This window comes from Camelus bactrianus, chromosome 20 (genome assembly GCF_048773025.1).
Source record: "Camelus bactrianus isolate YW-2024 breed Bactrian camel chromosome 20, ASM4877302v1, whole genome shotgun sequence".
NCBI classification, from domain to species: Eukaryota; Metazoa; Chordata; class Mammalia; order Artiodactyla; family Camelidae; genus Camelus; species Camelus bactrianus.
In genome coordinates, this window is record NC_133558.1 from 21,597,336 (window position 1) to 21,615,014 (window position 17,679).

General features: G+C 53.4%; 1 protein-coding gene across 2 annotated transcripts; it reads right to left on the reverse strand.

The window, feature by feature from the left end:
* Positions 1–838: 838 nt before the first annotated feature.
* LEMD2 (LEM domain nuclear envelope protein 2) lies at positions 839–17,350 on the reverse strand. Of its 2 annotated transcripts, XM_010949065.3 has the most exons (9): positions 16,572–17,350; positions 14,846–14,886; positions 11,619–11,694; positions 9,674–9,750; positions 8,658–8,737; positions 6,875–7,020; positions 5,748–5,849; positions 5,568–5,670; positions 839–2,415 (listed from the first exon to the last, which is right to left on the reverse strand). In XM_010949065.3, exons 1-9 carry the CDS (start codon positions 17,305–17,307, stop codon positions 2,265–2,267), a joined length of 1,512 nt encoding a protein of 503 aa, XP_010947367.2. In that variant the 5' UTR covers positions 17,308–17,350; the 3' UTR covers positions 839–2,264. The 2 variants fall into 2 exon arrangements, with proteins under 2 accessions (XP_010947367.2, XP_045368183.1); XM_045512227.2 differs by lacking the exon at positions 14,846–14,886 and having other exon boundaries at positions 16,572–16,606.
* Between the last annotated feature and the right edge of the window lie 329 nt (positions 17,351–17,679).

Here is a 17,679-nt window from a genome sequence, read left to right on the forward strand (position 1 = left end):
CCAGTTTACCTACCGAGTTTCCAGCTAATGGAAAAGAGCAGGATGGGGCTGACGGGCTACCACAGGAGCTGCCCCACAGCTGGGACCCGTGTGGACAGGGACAGCGGTAGGGTGTGTCTGTGTGTGTGTGGAGTGACCACAGCTCAGAGGCTGCCTTTATTCCAGGCTGAGAAATGAAGGCATCTCAAAGGATATAGTGCCAATCCCCCACACCTGCAGCTTGCCCTGGGGGTAGAGGCGGTGCTGGTGGGAAGCCGTAGGACCCCCTAAGCATCCCCAGCAAACCCCTGCCTCCATTGCAGTTGGGGGACCCCCATGTGTCCCCCGGGCTACACTTGTGTTCTCCCCTGTGACGGGGCCCAGAGGAGACAAGTCTGCTGCCAACTTCAACTTCCTGTCTCCTTAGGACACACCATCACCTCTCGAGAAGCCCTGTCCGAACTCACCTGGCTCTTCCTTCCTCTTCATCCCAGGGTTGGCACAGAGCACATCCAGGGGCCTCCGGGGCCTGAAGGGGAGGCAGAAATGGGGCTGGAGGAAAGAGGGCCTATCGGCTCCCACCCCTTGCCACCCACAGGGACCAAGCAGGCATCTTGTAAGTTCACCCTAAAAGGTAGGATGGTCACACTGTATTATAAACATAGAAACTGAGGCTCTGAGAGTGTGGTTTGCCCAAGGACCCAGTCACAGAGCGGCTGAGGCCCAAAGCCCCCGCTTGGCTGCTCCTGCCTTCTCTCCCAGCTGACCTCTCCAGGGCCAGTGCTTAGTAACTCCACACGTTGCCTTTCCTTACACATTGCTTTGGGGGAAAGGGAAAGAACCACGGATGAGAACCATCCATTTTTAATAGTTTATTTATCCAACAGTTTCAACCCTGATATTGAAGCCTGCTGCAGTTTCTTATTCTTCTGGCTGGAGCCTGATTAGAAGACTTCTGTTTTGCCACCGGGCCAGCACTTGGATTCCAGCCCCGCTGTTCACCCAGACATCAGAGGAAATGAGAGTGTATTGCTCAAATGAGGGAGACTGGAGCTTTATTAAGGAAACAAAAGATACCAATAATTCCAGAAAGGGGGGTTAATGCCTTTTGGAGGCAGCTGTTCCATCTCCTCTGCGGGCCCCCTTTCCCGCCTGCCGCGTATGAGAACATATGAGGATGTGGTCTGCTGGAGAGGCTCCCCGCACTTAACTAATAAGGCCCCCCGTGGGGTGTTTCTGGAGCCTGCTCCCGCCTAGCGGCGGATGGGCTGCACGGGGGCCATAAGGACGCTCGGCCGGTGGCCAGCAGGGGGCAGCGGTGGCCTCTGTGCCCAGGAACAGCACCAATGTGCACCACGCTGAAGTTCTCCTTAAACTGCCCCAGGATGGGAGGCCACGGTCGCTGTCAACCAGATGATCTTCGCCCACAGGAAGCGCGAGGCTCCCCAGGTCCTAGAATCTCGATCGGGTGCAGTGTTGTGGCTGCACTGGTCTAGTGAAGAGGCCCACCAGGGAGGCTGCCTCCGGTGGCACTGCCAGGTTGGTGACTGGCGGCAGCCTCGATCCTCCTCTCTGCTCTTGGCCCTGGGTCAACTCAAGGTTCCTCCCAGGAAGCCACACCAGCTGCTCACTCCACCTGACATGAGGCCCCCCACGCCAGAGCCAGCGTTTCTAGATAGTTGTCCTACAGTACTTGCTCTAATTTCTAGCCTCTTTCCCCTCCTGGATAAGAGGCCCGATTCAGCTAGAGGGCTGGCTTTCTCCCCTCATCCCTCAGCTCCCAAGTAACATCCCCCGAAGGCACATGACCAAGCTGCTTCCCAACCCCTGCTGCCCCAGCCCACCATCCCAACCCACCTCCCACAGGCATGGTGCCCACCTTGCTGCCGGGCGCTCACTCGCAGTGGACAAGCTGCTGTCCACCCAACCACACGCTAGCTCTGCAGGGTCTCACGGCCACTGTACTTCTACCTTTTCTTTTCATGGAAAACAAACCCATCTCCCCTTTCTGCCAGCAAAATGGGGCAGAGAGGATCAGACCCGTGCAGAGGACAGCTGCCCACCTGACCTCTGGCTTCTCCCCTCTGCCCCTCAAGGAAGCCCATACTTTCATATTGAGCTCATCTCTGAAAAGTCAGACAGAGAGACCTTTGGAACCAGGGTCAAGAGGAGGGTGAAAGTCAAGGCAAGTGTGAATTCAGCACCGGCAGGATGGTGGCCTTCTCACGTCCCTGGAAGGGACTGGCCTGGGACAGGCTGACTGGGAACCGGCCCCTGCCCAGGGTTTATCGCTCCGAGTCGGAGAAGGAAGAGGGCTTAGTCCATCTCCACACCAGCATATCTTCTCCCGCCACACGGTGGGACTCCGTCTGGATCCGGGATTCGTTGGAGGCCAGGAACTCCACGGCCCGGTCCCAGACCCGCTTCATGCGCCTCCTGCAACAAGAGGGGCTAGGCTCAGAGGGCAAGTCATGCCCTCGGCCACCCTGCCCAGCGCTGCCAAGAAGTGAGCTGGTCTGGGGTGCCCTTTGTATGAAGTGGAGGACAAAACCCTAAGGTCCCACGCAGAATTTATCGGCGGGAGGAAAAGCGGTCAGGTACTAACAGGACTCCTGCAGAGGAGGGAAATTCCTTGGACCCCAGAGAAATGATTCCTCAACCTTCTCTGCTCCAAAAGCATTCAATTAAAGGGAGCCGAAGCGTCAAGAGCACCCCAGGTGTCCAAGTGGGGAGGGGCTGTGCTTTGCCGACTCTTGCTGGGACCTGTTACTGCAGCAGCCATGGCCAGGTAGCCCCACCATCAGTGCTGGCTGCATCTTAATGCCTCATGAGGGCTAATTAGAGAGTGGCCACTGGGCTGCTGAGTTCAGACTCCACAGCAATTCAAGGAATGGAGATGAACTAAACATCCAGCCAGGGAGGCCAAGATGCTGGAGTTGCTCTCGGAATCAGAGTCACCAGGCAGGTTCCTTTGCCGTGGACAGAGTCCCAGCAGAGCCCTGCATCCCTTTGGACAGCCCCTTATTTCCTCTTCTCCCTACAGACTAGACAGGTACATTCTAGGGCAGTCAGGGAAGGCTGCCTTGATATCTACGCTTTGGTGAGCCCCTGCCTCTCATCTGCACTGCAGACCACCGCCCTATGACCCCATATGCAGAGAGTGCGTGTGTGCCTATGGGAGCAGGAGATTCACCCGGGGGAGCACAAAGGGAGGGATGCTCCTGAGGTGGCCAGTGAGTCGGGAGGCAGAGTGGGGGTCTCAGGCCTTTCTTCCTGGGGGGTCAGGTCATGTCACCAACCAAACCCCACGGTTGTTTAGCAGTCCCCACTTGGGGACTGAGCCCCTCATACTGGGTCCCAGAGGGGTAGGCAGCCAGCAGTTTGTGGACTGGTTGCCTCACCCCCAACCCCTCTTCCCAGGCTGCCCATTACCAGGTAATGAGCAAGCCTGCCCGAGCCAGCTGCTCTCATCAGACCCCTGCCTGCCTCCCTGAGCAAGCTCTCCAGATCTCCCTCCATCTCCCACGACAAGCAGGCCCTCATCCACAGGGCAGAGTGTACCCACACAGGGCTGACAGGAGCTAATGTCTTTGCAAGTCGGGAGCTGGGCTGCACTGACTGGGTGGCTTGGGAGATGAATCAAGAGGCTGAAAGGTGACCAGGCAGGAGCCTCCCGGGGTTGACCAACAGGAACCCAGACCCTGCGGGGCAGCTGCCTGCCTGCGGTCTCCACTGATGCACAGGAGCTGAGGCGTGTGGCTCAGGCCGGTCACAAGCTGCAACGCCACTTCCTGCTCGAGTTTAAGTGCCTCTGTGTGTGGTCCTATGATGAGCGTTCAAGTGCGACGTGCTGACTCAGGGAGGGGTGAGGCAACCTCCTTTGACACCCTGCTCCCTTTTCCTTAGGACTTGTCACCATCTAATAGCACGCATTTTCTTTATGCATCTTGTCTTCTGTCTTCTTCCATAGAACCGGTGCTCCAGCAGGGCAGAGGTTTTTGCTTCTGCTTCTCCCTACCGTCTCCCCCATGACCCAGTGAAGTGTGGCATGCAGTAGGTGCTCAATAAACATTTGTTGAGAAAATGAATGAATGAAAGCCTCTCTTCACCGCAGCCCTCTGCAAGGCAGTGGTATTATCTCTGCTTTACACCTCAGACAGGTTGTGACCCATGGTCACGTGATGACGACTCTGGGCAGGGCCAGAAATGAGGCGGGAGTCTGAATCTACCACGTAGCCTCTCTGAGAGCTGGAGGGCTGTGTGCCCTTCTGGGGACCACAGCTGGCACAAGCTCCACACCATGGTCAGTCTGCTCTAAGCTCCATGCCTGCCACCGTCTCAGAGGGTGCGTTAGACACGAAAGTTATTAAGCAACTTTACATTAAAAAGGGGCCCGTAAATGCTCTACTCTTCCAGTTCCTCCTGGGTTGACAGAAAAGAGTGACTTTGACACAGAGCCTTGCACTGGGAACACAGTGGTACCAGCTGTAGGTCTCTGAGCAAGTTTCTTAACTGCCCTGTGCTTCAGTTTCCTCATCTGTAAAATGGGGTATTCACTGTTCTGCTGCCCAGGGCCCTGCTGAGGTTGGAGGGAGTGAGCCTGCACCTGTGAAGGGCTCAGAGTGGTGCCCAGTCACAGTGAGCGTTCAGCAAGGAAGAGTACTTAGTGTCATTGGAGCAAAAGATGGCATCTGGCTGGAGACCACAGCCAAGGCTGAGCCGACATTGTGGTAGGCTCTGCTGGCTGCCCCCTGAGATTCTGCTCCACAACTCTACCCGATCGTGGTTTTGTCAGGGACCCATCCAGCATCTGCAGCCCAAGTGGAAGGTGGTCCTGGAGTCATGCATGACAACAGCCTCTCACAGGCCGTGCCCCTGGAAGCCGACCCCATTCACTGCTGTGAAACCGTTTCCCATGACACATGTGTGCACTTGTGTGTGGGGACTGGACATTGTATCTCAGCTGAGTAAGATGTGTTTCTGACTATGGGTTGTGGTTAAAGAATGATTGAAAAACAATCTCCTTCTCCTTGCCAGTGACTGATTCAAAAATAGATGAGTAACCAATTCTGGCCAGCAGAGCCTCAAAGAGTGTGTCACAGGTGGCTTCTGGGGATGTTTCCTCTCGCTTGTGAGAGAAAGGAAACCCGTCTCTCCCCTGCTAGCATGACAGGCAGCCAGCTGCTGGCCACCATCTTGTGAGCACGAGGAACTCCAGCCAGCTGACAACACCCGCGGAGGGCAGGGCCGCGAGAGTCAGAGAGAAATGGAACCAGAGACCCAGCTGGCCCGTGCCTGGACTCCCACTCGTGCAGAGCCACTCAGGGAGGCAAGGGGTCTAGGACTTGCTGCCCAAAGCACCCCAATCAGTATCAACACTAACAGTCCACCAGCTCTACAGAGGAGTGGGACCATGCTTCTGTACCTCGGGCCTCTGATCTGCCATAGTGAGTTGATGGCTGGAGGAGCAGCAGGAGGTGTGGATGGCGCCCTAACTCCTGTGATCTGGGGCTGAGCTGGACCCCTCCCCGCAGGACTGACTCGAGGCTCCAGGCCTCCTCCCCAGCGGGGTCCGCCCCAGGACTCACCTGCTCTGCGGAGGGATCAGGGTGTCACGCACGTGCAGGATGCCCACGTATGGGTAGCGCTCCATGTCCTGCTCCCAGTCCACGTAGTGGTCCTGGACCACGTCTGCAGGACAGAGGGCACTGTTTAGGGTGAGGATCCTCCGGCAGGCGCCAGCAGCGCTCTCACCAGGGGCCACGCACCTATGATCTTCTTCACCATCTCATACATGGCCTGCTCTTCCTCTTCCAACTTCCGCCACCGATATTTCAGGAGGATCAGGAGCCCCCACAGAAAGGCCAAGCCTGTGAGGGAACAGAGCACCGTTAATTCCTTCCCTCACCTTCTCCGTTCAGGGGCTCACTGGCTCTCACAAGGGCAAGTTGCTGTGCTGCAGGCCGAGGGTGTCCTGGGTACCTACTGTGTGTCAGAACCAGGGCTAGCAAGCAGGAAACAAAGGATGCGGAAATGCAAAGGGAGGACAGCCTATTAAGTGATCATCCTTTTCCCGCCGGCTGTCACCACAGAGGCATCCCCAGCCACCGGATCTCGGCTCCTCCCAGCCTCATTCCGGGGCTTTCATCTCCTCCCTTGTGAACCAGAACCAGCGTTTCATACATATATACATGCAGGCTCTTTGTATTCTGAGATGCAGCTGCCGATAATGATGTCTGTGCCGGCCGGGGTGGGTGAGGGAGCTGTGTGCACGCCTAGAAGGCCTGTGATTTGGAATCTGGCTCTCTCTGCAGAGCCTGCATTTTCTGTGACGTAGCCTTCTGCCTTCAGAGACACCCCGAGGTCTCCGCTTAAAGGCAGCCCCTGAGGTCAGGAGACAAGACCTGCACTCTCCTTTGCAGCTCAGCACCCTGGGCCCTGCCTGCTTTCATCAGGCATCTGTAGCTCCTGAAGAGATGCTTATATTGTTCAGGGAGTAAAATTAGGCCAAGCTCCTGCTGTGTCTCCCCCTCGGAGCAGCCGGCACTCTGCGGTCCTGGAAAGGACAATGCCCACCACCAGGCCAGGCCAGGCTCTCTCTCGGGGATGCTGATGGTCCCCTGCCCCAAATCAAGGACATTTTCTAGTTATCTTCACGCTCCAGGCACCCAGTCTCCAAAGGTAAAGACAACTCATGGCAGAGGCTGACTTGTTCATCTCCTATTTTATTAGGCAGACCTCAGGTGCACTAGACAGAAATGAGCGCCCCTGGCCAGGGTTTCTATAACTCATCACTCATGCCCAGGAGTGTGCTGAGCTGGGCTCCCGGGAGGTGCTGTGTGCGAGCTGCTGTCCCAGTGGTGAGGGGAAGGGGTGAAAGGGCGGGAGGACTTACACCAGAAGAAGATGAGCACATTGGTGACAGCTGTGAGCAGGGCACGGCTCAGGCGGCAGCCCACCCCCATGCGGGGGCGGGCGGATTCCAGGCAGACCACCTTGTCCACCGTCGTCACCAACTCAGACGGGTCTTCCCCTTTCAACCTGAAACAGGACATGGGGCTGTCAACTCCCTCAAAAGCTCTGAGGAGCCACGGTATCAGCCTCACTTTAAAAAGAAGGATGAGAAGGAAGGAGGGGCTTTGAGGCCTCCACTTGCTTATAAAAAAGACTATCCTGGTTGCACTCTTTCCAGAAATTTCCCATGTAGACTACTTAGAAAGAATAAAACTTTAAAGACGACAGCAGGCTTGAACCCCTACTGCTAAAGTGACGTCCCCCTCTGTTGGGTTTTTGACAGACCCTCTCAGCGTGCGGAAGATTAAACTGTAAATTGGATCCCCACCTTCCAGCACAGAGAAATGGAAATGTTTACTGAATCGCTGGCTTTGCACGGCATGGCGAGGACAGAAAGTCTGGGAGGGTGTGCTTTTCCTCCGTGACGAGGAGGCACATAAGCTGTTTAAGTGTAGAGACCATGGGGTGCCACGAGGCTCAGGAGAACGAAAACCATCAGGCCCTTGGAGGCAGACCTCAGCCACAGCACCTCCACCCTGACCCCAGCGGGGTGGCATCAGGACATGTGCGGACCCCAACACCCGCATCTCCTTTGTGAGGTGACAAGCTCCTGCTCTGGACTGCACACTGCAATGGTTGGTATCTGAACTGCCCCGATTTCTCACAACCCACTTTTAACACTGGTCATGGGAGCTGGGCTCAGCCCCCCGCCCCCAGGCTGCCCTCCCCAACGTGAAAAGGCAGTGTCATCATTCCTCTGTGTTAGCAGCTTCAGCGCTGCTGAGGATAAAATGTGTGTTCTCTGCCTTTTCTAACACATGGGAAAATCACTCAGCCACTCAGAGAAGCTTAATTTTTTTTTTAAGCCAATGAATTTTAATCCTGTCATGCATCTAGTCATCAAGCTTTTGGCTGAGTTGCCTGGGGGGCTTCTGCTGGATGCAGTGCTGAGGAATTAGTAATTTGGGTGGATTAGAGAGGAAGAGAACAAAACCCTAGAGTGTGCTTTAATATCAGGAGCTGTAACCTGAACAGAGGCCCTGACAAACCCTGAGTGGGAGGGGGTGATGAGGCGAGTGTCTCTCCAGCAGGGGATTCTTGGTGTCTGCCTGGTGGCTGGTACCTCCCAAACCCCTGGGATCAGCAGCCAGATGGGGCCTTTCAGGAGGGTGAAGGGCTCACTATCTCAGTTAACGGGTACTCGCCAGAGACAGAAACAAGACGGAACCGCCCAGTCGGAATAAAATCCAGTCTTTCTTTTTACAATTTCCATACTGAGTAAATCCAACATACAGAATCATTTCATCTACAAATGAAAACTACCACCAAGGGAAGAAAGTACAGAAAAATGCCTTCTCCAGCAAACTATGAGGGACCAGTGAGTTAAAGGGGCACAGACTGAGTTCCTTAAGACAGGTTTAGCCGGAACATGAGGTGAACGTCCCAGTACCTGGGTTTTCGTGTCTCATCTTGGAACTGCTCCTTAGTCTGCATTCCTAATGGTTCTCCTTCTGCTGCCCAGCTTCATGCCAAGCTCACCAACAACCCCACTGGGAGACCTGCCCTCTAACTTCAAGCTTGAGTCACCTCTGTTGGAGCGCAAGAGACAGCTGATGGGTGAGGATGTGGTCGCGGGCGCCTCAGGACCCCCCACCTACACTCACCAGATGCCCACGTCCTTGTTACTGCTCAGTATCCAGGTCAGGGCGGCTACAAACTTGGCGGAGGAGCTGCTGGTCACATTCTGTGGGAGGGGGCGGGAGAAGATTAGTTCTGCATCTGGGAGGAGCGGCTGGAGCAACATTCTGCTGCTGCTGAATTAAGGGAGCCCTCTCCGTATCTTTCGCATGCCCCAAAGCCCTGTTCCACTAAATGCACAGCAAACTGGCAGGAAGGAAATCTGGGGCTGATGAGAGCCAGGGAAGAGGCTGTAACCAGAGGAGGTGATGCGGAAGCACACACAGGAAAACAATGCAGGTCAGAAACAGCTGAAAGAATGTAATTTTCTCAAGGACTGCAGCACTAAGCGAAATAGCCGGCAGCTGTTAAGACGGAAAAGTGAATGTGTTGGGGGGTGGGGGGCCCAAAGGCCAGTCCCAGCTGTGTGGCCTTGGGCAAATTCCTGCCCCTCTCTGGGCCTCAATTTCCTTATCTGTGAAATGAAAATTGGACTAGGTGGTCCCTACGGTTTCTGCTAGTTCCTAAGATCTACAATTCTATCATCCTGTGGCCACACGGAGGATCAAAACGGACCTTGAGTGACCCAGAGGTCATCCTGAGGGGAGAGAATGGCAGGTTAAACGTCTTAAAGCTGCTGAGACTTGGGGGGAGGGGCAAAAGTGAGCTAAGGAGGAGCAAGTCACAGCGCCATTTAAGGAAGGGGCAGCAGCCACAGCCCAGGCCAGCTGGTCCAGGAGCAGCAGGTCAGGAGTGAGCTGCCCGGCAGGCCCAGCTCTGGCTCCCAGTCACCCCTACCTCGGCGCCTGCCTTCACTTAAAGTAGCCTAACACTCAACTGAGTTAAAAAAAAAAAAAAAAGGTTGTTTTTTTTTTTAAAAAAGGAAAGCAAACAAGCCAAAAAGCAAACACAAAATGGAAAGGGAAAAAAATGCAGGACCTGAAAGATCAATACAAAAGCACCAGGACCTCCCGGGAACGGATATGCACTGCAGCCTACTTACTGCTATATATTCCTGGGCTTCCATTACGGGGATGCATTTGCTTTTTAGCTTCTCTGGATTTCCACATTCAAAATTACCTAGGAGGAAAAAAACACACACTGAAACACAAAGAAGAGGTGAAAAAAATTTACCCTGAAACAGACTAAAAACTGCAGCGAGAATCAAGCCATCAGCTCTGATGCGGAACGTGTGGCCCAGCGGCTCGGCTTCTGTGGGGCATCTTCACTCTGCAGCGAGATCAAAAGCCACTTAGCTTGGATCGATTCCAGATCATTAAAACCTGACCTGCAAAGCGGTGCAGCGATTTGCATTAAATGACTAAAAAGCGGCCCAATACCAAGGTCTGTTTGCAGTTGATCCCTAAAAGGATCAGACAGACAGCTTTGGAAGGTACTGGGGCGGCACTATAAATAAACACAGCCCAGGAAAGAGAAAGCAGGGAGACCACGGCACTGCAGGGACTCCGACTCACGACACGGGCTGGCAGGTGACCTGGAACGCCAGGCCCATAGTTTTGCAGGGCCCTGGGGAGGATGTCCAAAATGCCCCCCAGAGGATGGGTCTCTGTGCTGGGCAGTGGGGCCCCGGTGTGGGGCTCCAAAGCTCCTTTCTGAGCTCCCTGGTCATTGGCTCCCCGCTAGGTTGGAGCTGGGAGCCTCCCCCCGAGTACTGCCCAGGTCTCCAGGCCTGGCCTAAGGCCACTCCCTCTGAAAAGGGCCTAGCTGTGGTTTGGGATGGGACTTGAGATTCTGTATTTCCAATAGGCTTCCAGGTGACATGGATGCTGCTGGTCCTTGGACCACAATTGAATCACAAAGGTTTAGAACACCCCCTTAGGCCAGAATGTATATGCCAAGCACCTGAGCCATAAGAGAAATGCCCGCGATGACTGTGATGCTGTAAGCCCCAACTCCTACATCTCTCAGATGCCTCCCTGACCACCTTCAGCCTCCCACCAGTCAGGAGGGAAGAGGTGGCAGAGCTGAGGCCCACAAGATTGGCCCTGAGGACTGAGGGTCCAGTCTAAGTCCACCCAACCTTGATTTGCCAGTGACAACCTTAGACAAGGGTTGGCCCTGCATGGGAGAGGCACCTCCTGAACATCCCACAGACCTAACAGCTCCATCTGGTTCTTGTGCCAAATATATTTAACATGGGCACAAGCCCTGAGCACTCACCTATGTCATCAGTGATTTCGAGAGCCTCCTTGACACCAGGTGTCGGGAAGGACACAGTATAATTCAGGTGTCAACTCTGGCCTCAAGGAATGAGTTTACCAAATAAAAACAGGGGGGAGGGAGCCTCCTGGATGGAGGAGTTTTCAGAGGGGGTTTCATGAGGGTGTTGGGAATGCCCTCCTCTAGAGAACAGCACTTGACTTTCATTTTGTCAAGAAAAGACAGACCCAAGATGACTCAGTCAAATGGAGAGACCAAGGCTCTAAGATATCAGAGATTTATCTGACATCCCACAGCCAGATGGAGACACCAGGACCCTGGCGGGCTGGACAGGCCTAAGTGTCCTCGGCCTACCCCTCAGAACGCCTGCCCCCTGCACAGGCTTCTCCACCTCGCCTGGCTGACCACTTGGTATAGGGAGGCCCTCCAGGTTGGAGGAACCAGATTGAGAAGACCTGGAACCTGGCCCCTTCCAATGCAACATGGACCCCCAAAACATTAGCTGGGGGGCATCCCAGAGAAGGGAGAGCATCTGCTGAAAGGCTCATGCATGTGCCAGGACCTCTGGGACCCTCACAGAACCAAATGTGTTTTGCCCAGACACAAGGCTTAAAAAGGATGTGTCTGAGTGGGGAAGTGGGGAAGGTGAGACTTGGTTTCTGAGTGTGTCTTCTGGGAGACGACCACAGAGCGTCTCGGCTTCCCACTGCCAGCCTCGGCCCACAACCTGTGCACACGGAATCCCAAGCCTCATGAGACCTACTCACCAGCTTGGATGGCCAGGAAGTTGTACAGTTCATGCAGCAGCTCCAGTAAGGCCGCCTTCTGTTTGGCCTGACAGAACTGAAAGGGCACAGGACAGCAGTCAGTAAGGAGGGGTGCGTGAGGGGGGCTGTCTGTCTGGTCTTACCCCTTCACCATCCAGTATTAAGCAGCAAGGCATACCTCATACTTTAAGGAAAAAACACCAACAAATTCTGCCAAGTGGTGCTGGGCCCAGGGATGGGGTTGATAAATACCAGGGTAACTGACTGAAAGAACACCGTAAAAGTGAGGCAGACTGAAAGCAGTCTGCCCCCCTGGAGGCTCCCGGGCCTCTGCCCTGTGGTTCCTGCCGGAATAAAGGCCATGCACTGGGGCTGTGGAGCAGAGGCAACGTGGCTGTGGGAAAACGCAGGAGCCCAGCCTCCTCGGAGGGAAGAGCAGGTGCTGCACAACGTGGTCTTGCCTCTGCCGTGGGCCCCCCATCTGTTTTTGGAGTCAGGTGTCTACCACCTTCCTATGGACTGCCTACTTTGCAGATTATCTGCTGCAAATGTCTCATCTTAGACTGGACTGCCCTAGAAAAGGAAAATTTCAAGCAAACTGGAGGGAGAAACATGTCATCTGCATGTGAAAACAGGAGTATCTGTATACCTACTCCGCTAGCACCTGTAACAGGGTAACACCATTTTGCTAGACTTTCTGGATTTAGAACATTATAAAAAGGCTGCTCTTCCTTGAGCGGCCGACAGGCCGGAGGCTGTGCTGAGTGGTCTACACGTGAGTGAGCACTGAATCCTCACTGAACCCCTATTTCCCAGGCAAGGAGCCCAAGGTTTAGAGACCTTAGTAGGCCACTAAGATCCCTCAGCTCATAAGTGGTGGAGCCATATCGCGTCTGGCCAGCCGACTCCAAGCCCACCTCACCCCCACCTCCGGGCCTCCTCTGGATTGTCACCAGGCGGAGCCCTGGACCAGAAGGTGAAAGTCTCGGTTCTGGACCTGGATCCACGACTACAGAAGGAACCAAAGTCGCCTTGCTTCTCGGGGCTTATTTGTTGCCATGATCCGATTTGGTTTCTAGCAGTCTCAGAGACCAAGGTGTGTCCCCTCATAGTGCCTAAAGACCTTAAGCCTCGACAAGGTACTAAATGATGTAACCAAGATTTACGCACATGACTAGAAATGTTTGGAAACAACTCACTAGTAGAGTTAGAAACCCCAACTACTTTAAAAATATTTAACAATATGGGAAAAGTTGAAAATTAAGTGTTAAATGTAACTAAACATACAGAGATCTCACCCCATTCTACAGACACACATAGAGAGATAAAGTGGGAAGGAAATGTTCCCAAAACGTTAATAGTGGTTATCTCTATGTGGTAGAATCATTGGTGACTTTTGTCACATTTTTCAAATCTTCTACATTCAACATCTATCATTGTCACAAACACAAAAAAAAAGCAGTAACAATTAACAGTGTTCCAAACTCACAGACATTTTGGCAAAGCAGGGCTGATACCACCTAAAGGACAGAAGGTACCAGACGACGAGACAGCCTGATTAAGACAACACACCCACTCCCAGTTTATCCCCATGGTTTCAGTAGCACAAAGGCAGAAAGAAAAACAGTATCATAGTTGGCTGAGAAGGGAAAGAACACGTATATCTGAAACTCAAATACCCCTCTGGGTTCTGGGTGAGCCTGGGCCACCCAAAGAATGAGACTTTCAGCAAGAGCCTCACCAAAACCAAGAAGTGCCCCACCTCCCTGAAGGCCAAAGGCACCCCACGAAATCTCAGCTCAACCAAGCCCAACACAGCAACTGATGGGAGCCTGAGATGACGTGGCCCAGACCCTGCCTTTCTATGCTCTGAAGTTACAAGCATGCTGTCAGCTCACTAAGCATGTCTTTAGCAAGGACCTGCATGGTGCCTGTGGGCTCACTCAAGTGGGGCGTGAGCGCGTTCAGCTCAGAGGAGGGCCAAGGAGCAAACCTGTCATTCAGTAATGGGTCTGATACATTTAGAGGCATGATGGACCAAGAAATAGAAACCAGGGAATCCGTTTCTAAGCAAAAGACAAACAAAACTAACATCACCAGAGAAGCCTTACAGAAAAGTTAATTTTTTCCTGGTTTTGTTTGCAGCCTTCAAAATTCTCATTTCCCCTTCTGGCTATGTTTCTGGGCCACTTCCTTTAATCATCAACTGTAGCTTTTATGATAGACAGCAGAGTATACTTACTATGAATCTATTTTAACAAAACAATAGGGAAGCAAAGATATCTGGTGGATGAATGCAATAAATAAATGTAATAAAAACACCCTCAAATATGACATGGCAAGAGCCATAGAGAAATAAAACTGGTTGAATCAGGATGCCCCTTCATTAACGCAGGTAAGAGAGTCAACGCAGGGGTGTAGGAATGACCATGTGTGGTTTCTCTCCCAGCCCCCAGGCTCCTAGAGATGTGCACTGAGGGTTCGGGGAGGCCTGGCATCGCACACGTAATAATTAGACTACTAAGTCATGCCCTCTGGCAGCACAAGGCTCCTCCTGGTAGGATTTATAACCTGAAAATTTATGGCCCCGTCTCTTCCCCAAACTACCAACCGTACCAGCATCCCAGCTCCTCGCTAATGCTGTTTTCATGACTCGTAAATGGACGGGGCTGCTCACCTTCTCCAAATATTATTTGTAGGGAACATTAAAGCTTCATAAAACAAATCTACAGACTAAGAGGGCTAACTCCACTTCAGATGTCTTTAAAACAACCCCCTCAATGACGTTTCAAACCAGAACAGCATTTTCAGAGCCACAGATATACTACTGGAGAATGCAGAATGGAGAACCTGGCCTCCTGATGCTTAAAAAGTGGTCAGCCCTTCCTCCTGAAGCCAGGGAGCTGGAGAGGTCCTTCAACCACAACCTACTGCATCTCCCCAGACGGACTTAGGCAGATCAAAGTCCTCAATGCTGTGACTGATGGGAGAGCTCCTATAATATGCCCAGGGTTGGATCTTGGGAGCTCAATTCTGTTTCAAGTACTCCTTCACTGCCACAATTGATCCTGACACAAACATCACAGAACATGATATGATTCTAGTACATTACAGGAAGCACTTCTGAAAATGATCCTATTATGATCTTTTTTCTGGGCAAGTTTATCTCTTAATGGAGGCTAACATCCTTGGGAGGAATTACAAAGGCTAGAGAAACTCACACTCACCTCATCTGTTTTTCTCTCACAGTCCACTGGCAATAATTTCACTGAGACCAAGAAAAGAAACAGAGGAAATTAAAAGTGAGGGCTGAAGAAAAGGGTACAAACAGGGACCGCTCTCAAAATTTAGGGGAAGTTAAACATTAGCAACATAAAGGTAAGGATTAGAAAGATGTCATCTAAATGAAGCATTTAAATAATGCAGACAGTAAAATGTAAGGGGTTCCCAGTCCTGGATTAGGAATTAGGACAGCAGGATCCTAATCCCAGCTGAGAATGTTTACCCATGGGATCTTGGGCAACTACTCAAAAACCTCTATTTCTTCATCATCATAATATAGGATCACTAAAGCCTTCCTTGCTTAACTCAGACTTAGCCTCACACAAGATAACAAACACGATGGTTTTGTAAATTGTAAACAATGATATGTTAAACAGGGATTGATACCATCACGGGTGGGGAACTCTGGGTAAATCCCAGTATATGTAAAGATGTTGTCTTTAAGCATCTCAGCAGTGAGTATGACAGTAATACTGTTTGACATTACCAGCATAGTTACAGCACCACTGCAGTGCCATGACACACCTGGGTCTGCTTAGCTTGACTAGCAGGTGGATAAACTGCTCTCATAGTCAAGAAATTATTTGAGTCTGTGCACAAGTCTGGGATCCCCATGCCCACAGACTTGTTCGTACACCCAAACATCCATCTGTTGCAACAGCTAGGACATAATTTAGCTTTCCCCTGCATTCTCATAGTTTCTGCTAGGCGTTTAAAGATGTGGCCTGGGCTCAAGGCTGGGCACAGTATTAATCACTTTCATTCTTTGCAGAGAATATTAAAACTTGTGAACAGGAGTCGCTTGTAGTTAAATTTATAATGAAATGATCTCTATACTGTTTCCTATTACACTAGAGCCAAGGATTATGGGAGAAGGTAATTTCCCTTTCAGGAAATACACAAATCCTTAACTATTTGTTAACATACTGTATCCTGCAGACCTCTTATTGGCATGTCTCATCACATAACTAAATGTGGACAGAAGCAAGGCTGGGAATGTCCTTGAGTCACAGGGCTCTCTCTTAACACACTCTAGGAAGGTGCTGCAAACAATGATAGATGTCACCATTTACATCAGTTTAAACTCTTTAAAGGGTTCTTTCACACCTGTCTCATTGGCAGGGCTAGCATAATCTCCTTTTGAGAAATGAGGGTCCTGTGGTCCAAAGAAGTGTAGTATGTGGCCTTTTTGGTGCTGCAAAGTTGGGACCCCAACCAGTTCCTATCTGTGAGCAGTGATACCTAAGGTGCCTTCAAATGGGCACTAATGTGTGAATGAGCAAGAAATCAAAAGGGAAGAAAGAACTACAAAGGAATGGGGGCGGGCCTGTTAGAGGAGTGTGTAAGAGGGCTTTCTCTGGAGAGGGAAAAGTGAAAGTGACTACAAAAAGATTGCTTCCAGCACGTGGGCGAAAGGGAGATTAGTAGGGTAGGCAAGGGTAGAAAATGAGAACAGGATAAAGTAAAGACAGAAATTATTGCAGATGTAGGAATCCCAGCTCTCTCCTGCCACAGCTGGAGAAAGGAAAGTCAAAGTTTGGAGGTAAGAAGACGGCCAGAGACATCTGACAAGGCCCAGGAGTGTGCAGACGGGCGCTGAAAGGAACGGGTGGTCGTGCTGGTGGACACACACCCGCCCAGGGCCCTCCCCTGCGCCGGCCCGGGACGTACTGTTGTCCTCCGCCTCCTGCGGCGCCGAGGGTTTGCCCATCTTCACCCAGAGGATGACCAGGAAGACGAGCAGCAGCCCCAGGCTGGCCCAGAGCAGGAGCCGGGACAGGCAGCGCTCCAGCCGCCGCCCCACCTCGGGCCGGGCCCGCGCCGCGCCCGCTGGACCCGCTCTCGTCGCCCGCAAGCCTGGGCGGGGGTCAGGGCCGAGGAGGGCGGAGGGCAGCCTCGCCGGGGCCGGGGACGCGGACCACCAGCGACGGACTCCGTGGCCCAGGCCCGACGCGGCCTTGTCCAGTGGCCGGGCGTCCTCGTCCTCCTCGGAGCTACCCCGGACTGAGGCACGGCGTCTGAGCGGCGCGAGACGGGCGGGGTAGGCGAAGCCGCGGCTCCCAGACCAGGAAGCCGCGGAGGCCCCGAGATCGCCGGAGGCCCCAAGGGTTGCGTAGACCGAGCCCGAGGCCGGCGGGGAGGGCCAGGGCTCCGCCCGCAGGGAGGCCGCGGCGGGCCAGGCGCGCAGCGGCGGCTCCTCGCGCAGCCGGGCCTCCTCCCGCAGCCGCACCTCGCCCCGCGCCCGGGCCGCCTCCCGCTGCCGCTCCTCGCCGCGCAGCCGGGCCTCGCCCCGCAGGCGGCGCAGCTTGTTGCGGTAGACGTCCCGGGTTGTGTCGGTGATGGGTCCTGGCTGGAAGCCCAGGGCCTGCAGCTCCCGCCGCAGCTCCAAGTCCGACAGGCCGGCCATGGCCAGGACACCGCCCCCGGCGCGCACCGTACCCGGAACTGTTCCCGCCGGCGGGCGCAGCGGAGCGGGCGGGGCCCCGCGCCATGAAGGGAAGGTCGGCGCGGCCGCCATGTTGAGAGGGTCTACGCCTGCCCGATGGGCGGGCCGTGATGAGGAGGGCCATGGCGAGGAGGTCAAATTCGGCTTCCAAGATCGCCATGTTGGGGAGGTCCGAGGGGATTTTGGTTTTGCTTTTGGTTTCCCTTTTTTCCTTCCCATCTTGCTCAGTCCTTCTCATCTGTAGACCAAGCGGTGTTTATCTCTGAATCCTCCGCTCCCTGCGCAGTCCCTGGCATGTGGTAGGCACTCAATAAAATGTTGATTTAACGGATG

Coding starts and splice junctions, on each gene's coding strand:
- LEMD2 (XM_010949065.3), bottom strand. CDS start 17,307: ATGGCCGGCCTGTCGGACTTGGAGCTGCGGCGGGAGCTGCAGGCCCTG. Junction 7,021..8,657: donor AACAAGGACGTGGGCATCTG/GTGAGTGTAGGT, acceptor GTCCTGTTTCAG/GTTGAAAGGGGAAGACCCGT. Junction 2,416..5,567: donor CTGATCCCTCCGCAGAGCAG/GTGAGTCCTGGG, acceptor CTCTTGTTGCAG/GAGGCGCATGAAGCGGGTCT.